This window comes from Salvelinus sp. IW2-2015, linkage group LG15 (genome assembly GCF_002910315.2).
Source record: "Salvelinus sp. IW2-2015 linkage group LG15, ASM291031v2, whole genome shotgun sequence".
NCBI classification, from domain to species: domain Eukaryota; kingdom Metazoa; phylum Chordata; class Actinopteri; order Salmoniformes; family Salmonidae; genus Salvelinus; species Salvelinus sp. IW2-2015.
In genome coordinates, this window is record NC_036855.1 from 5,045,835 (window position 1) to 5,049,551 (window position 3,717).

A 3,717-nucleotide genomic window follows, 5' to 3' on the forward strand; every position below is an offset into this window, starting at 1 on the left:
CTCTGGGTCTGTTCAGCGTTCTGTGTTCAGCGTTCTGGTCATTGCAGGCGTTCAGTCTGTTCAGCGTTCTGTCTGTTCAAGTGCTGGTCGTGTCATGTCTGTCTTTCAGCGTTCTATCCTGTTTGAGCGTTCTATCTCGTTCAGCCAGTTGTCTATCTCGCTTCAGCGTTCGTGTTCGCGTTCTTCGAGCATCTTCCGTCGTTCAGCGTTCTGTCTCGTTCAAGCGTCTTCTGTCTGTCGAGCGTTTCTCGCCTGTTGCAGCGTTCTGCCTAGTTTCAGTGTATTCTGCCTGTTTCAGAGTGTTCTGTTGCTTGTCTATCAATATACTCTTCGATTAGTGATCTTAATCGTTGCTATCAGAGCTAATGTTTCAGTGCGTTTAGGGAAGCTCTTCTGTCTCTCTTTAAGTTTTCACTGCGAGGTAGTGAATCTTAGGCTTGTTTCCACTTCGGAGAGGAGCATAGGGCCACATCCCCAGTGGCCACATGGGCACCCATAAAACACTCCATTGCACATCAAACACTGAGAGAGAAGAAAGGGAACACTTTACACTTCATCTGCTTCACTATTGGGTTATTGGGCTCAGCCCCAGTGGTCTGGAAGAGAGAGAAGAGAGAGAGAGAGAGCAGGAGAAGAGAGAGAGAGAGACGAGAGACGACGAGAGGAGAGAGAAGGAAGGATAGCGAAGAGACCAAGAGGGAGAGAGGACGGAGAGAGCGGGAGGAAAGGAGACAGAGAACAGAGAGCAGAAGATACAGAGAGAGACAGGAGAGGAGAGACAGAGAAGAGAGAGAGAGAGGAGAGAGAGAGAGAGAGAGAGAGAGAGAGAGAGAGAACGAAGAGAGAGAGAGAGAGAGAGGGACAGAGAGAGAGAAGAGTGAGAGAAGAGAGAGAAGAGAGAGAGAGAAGAGAGAGAGAGAGAGAGAGAGAGAGAGAGAGAGAGAAAGAGAGGAAGAGAGAGAGAGAAAGAGAGAGACAAAGACAGAGAGACAGAGAGAGAGAGAAAGACACATGGGGAGTGATGTTAAAAAAGGTTGTTCATTGCCCTGAGTGCAGCAGAAAGAAAGAAGAGCATTGTCATTGTGTGTGTTGGCATCAGGGAGAGGCTTAATAAACATGATTATATGTCAAGTGCATATTCATATTTAATTAACATGTAGCATGTTGAGGTGTAGTATAGGTATCGGCATATACCTTGGATTGAGTTGTAATGGTGGTGTAAGGTTCAATGGCCAGGGTTTTTACTGTAGATTAGTGTAGTGTGTGTGTTCTGTCATCATCTCCACTGTCATACCAACAGAATRTCAACTCAGAAACCCTGTATTAAAAACGTCAATTAGACAGCATAAAGGCGGGTAAATAATTTACTGGTCGGATGCCGAGAGATTTTCCGCCACAGCACRGAGACATTGCACATACACCGGGATAAACACCGGAAGACTGTTGCCGTGGCAACCCTCAACCGAAATGAGTCGTCATGAGTTCAGATACGATTTCAGACAAAACATTTGCTCGTCATTCTGCCATGGTGGACCTCCGTTTTATCCTCCGGCCCAGAAAAGCACTGTTCTTTGGTTAATCTCATTCCCATGCACTTCTGCCCACCTGGGGGCTATTCATTGGTTGACTATAAGAGAGAGGTGTTGTTGATTGGATGAGTAGTAAGCTTGTCTCTCAGGGAGGTGTATGTACTGGCTAAAAGTAGGCAGCTTTGTATAATGGTTAACAGGTGGAATTAGAGTGCTCGTCAGGACACCCGGACAGATTAATTGGATGACTACCTAAAAGGAGGGATTTGGCGTAATGCACGGTCGTGTCTGGCCCGTCTCTGATGATGATGCTGGGATATTTACTTCCTGCATATCATGATCAAAGAGAGATTGATTCTGCTTGGAGTGATTCTGCTTATATCAGAGGGGTTGTGTACAGCAGAACACATACTTCTGTCTCCTATGGATTAATAAAGTATACTTCTTATTCTTGCGGAAGCACATGCACAAACAAACAAACAAACAAACAAACACACACACACACACGTCAGGTTGACGTTCATTGTCATGAATCTTGGTCTGGAGAGGCAGAACTGTGTGGTTTCTGCTAGTTTGGCAAGCTGCAAAGTAAAAATTGGCTATATTATCGTAAAAATGTATAAAAAATAAATTGTGGGTTAGGGTTAGGCATTAGGGTTAGCAGTGTGGTTAAGGTTAGGGTTAGGCATTAGGGTTAGCAGTGTGGTTAAGGTTAGAGTTAGGAATTAGGGTTAGCAGTGTGGTTAAGGTTAGGGTTAGCATTAGTGTTAGCAGTGTGGTTAAGGTTAGGGTTAACATTAGGGTTAGCAGCGTGGTTAAGTTTAGGGTTAGCATTAGGGTTAGCAGTGTGGTTAAGGTTAGGGTTAGCATTAGGGTTAGCAGTGTGGTTAAGGTTAGGGTTAACATTAGGGTTAGCAGGGTGGTTAAGGTTAGGGTTAGCAGGGTGGTTGAGGTTAGGGTTAGCAGGGTGGTTAAGGTTAGGGTTAGCAGGGTGGTTAAGGTTAGGGTTAGGTTTAAAATCATATTTTAGGACTTTGTGCCTGTGCCAGATTGTGACCACTCTGCAGAGCTGCCTCCAGTACATGAGTCATCTCAATAAATGCCAACCTGCCACAATGTCAGCGTGTGTTAAAGTGATGCTCCAGAGCTTTTGTATCATTTCAGCCAGAAAATGTTGCACAATTGTGTACTAYGGCATCCATTTCTTATGTAAACAAAAAAAATGTGGGGTGTAATTCGTATTTGTTATAAATTCTAATTCATACAATATGTTACRAATTTGTAACATCCTGGACTGTGTCTTTAAGTGTTAAACAGAATATCAGGCAATGACTGAGAACAGTTATGAGTTGTATATTTAARCAATAAGGCACGAGGGAGTGAGGTATATGGCCAATATACCACAGCTAAGGGCTGTTCTTAGGCAAGAYGTAACATGGAGTGCCTGGATAYAGTGCTTAGYCKTGGTATATTGGCCATATACCACAAGCCCCCGAGATGCCTTATTGCTATTATAAAYTGGTTACCWACGTAATTATAGCAGTACAAATAAAKGTTTTGTCATGCCCGTGGTATACRATCTGTCAGCCAATCAGCACTCAGTGCTCAAACCACCCGGTTTATAATTGTCAATGTATGAGTGTATCTATCTATACCCTCTGTTTCTCTGGGTCGACATATCTGATGCCAAAGTAGTCCTTCTCCAGGAGGCTGTAATGGTTACACACATGATCCACCAGGAACTGGCCCTTGGTTTCTCTCTGTGGGGAAAAAAAACACAACAAACTGTTATTACAGCACACTCAATATCGGGGATATATAAAGCATTTGATACCATAATTAGGTTAGATATGCAACACTATTGGAATGATGAAAGTGTACAATGTCCTCATTTACTAGGCATTTGCACCAGTTATTTAACACAGGAATAAATCAGGAAACAGTCCTACACACACGCGCGCACACACATGCACGCACACACGCAAACACATATAAAACACCAGTGTCCACCCACAATGCTGTCTCCCAAATAAAGCTGTCTGTAATGGCTGTTCTGTCGGGAGATATTCTAGTCCCAGGTCCCTTTGGGAGATATTCTAGTTCCAGGTCCTGTTGGGAGATATTCTAGTCCCAGGTCCCTTTGGGAGATATTCTAGTCCCTGGTCCTGTTGGGAGATATTCTAGTCCC

The 3,717-nt window shown here is 44.0% G+C and overlaps 1 protein-coding gene across 1 annotated transcript in view; it reads right to left on the bottom strand.

Moving 5' to 3' along the window:
- Positions 1 to 3,717, bottom strand: part of frmd3 (FERM domain containing 3) — a 137,485-nt gene that overhangs the window by 75,583 nt on the left and 58,185 nt on the right. Inside the window, 2 exon segments of the mRNA XM_070446892.1 lie at positions 546 to 589; positions 3,181 to 3,289. Of these exon segments, the coding sequence (XP_070302993.1) occupies positions 546 to 589; positions 3,181 to 3,289 (153 nt within the window).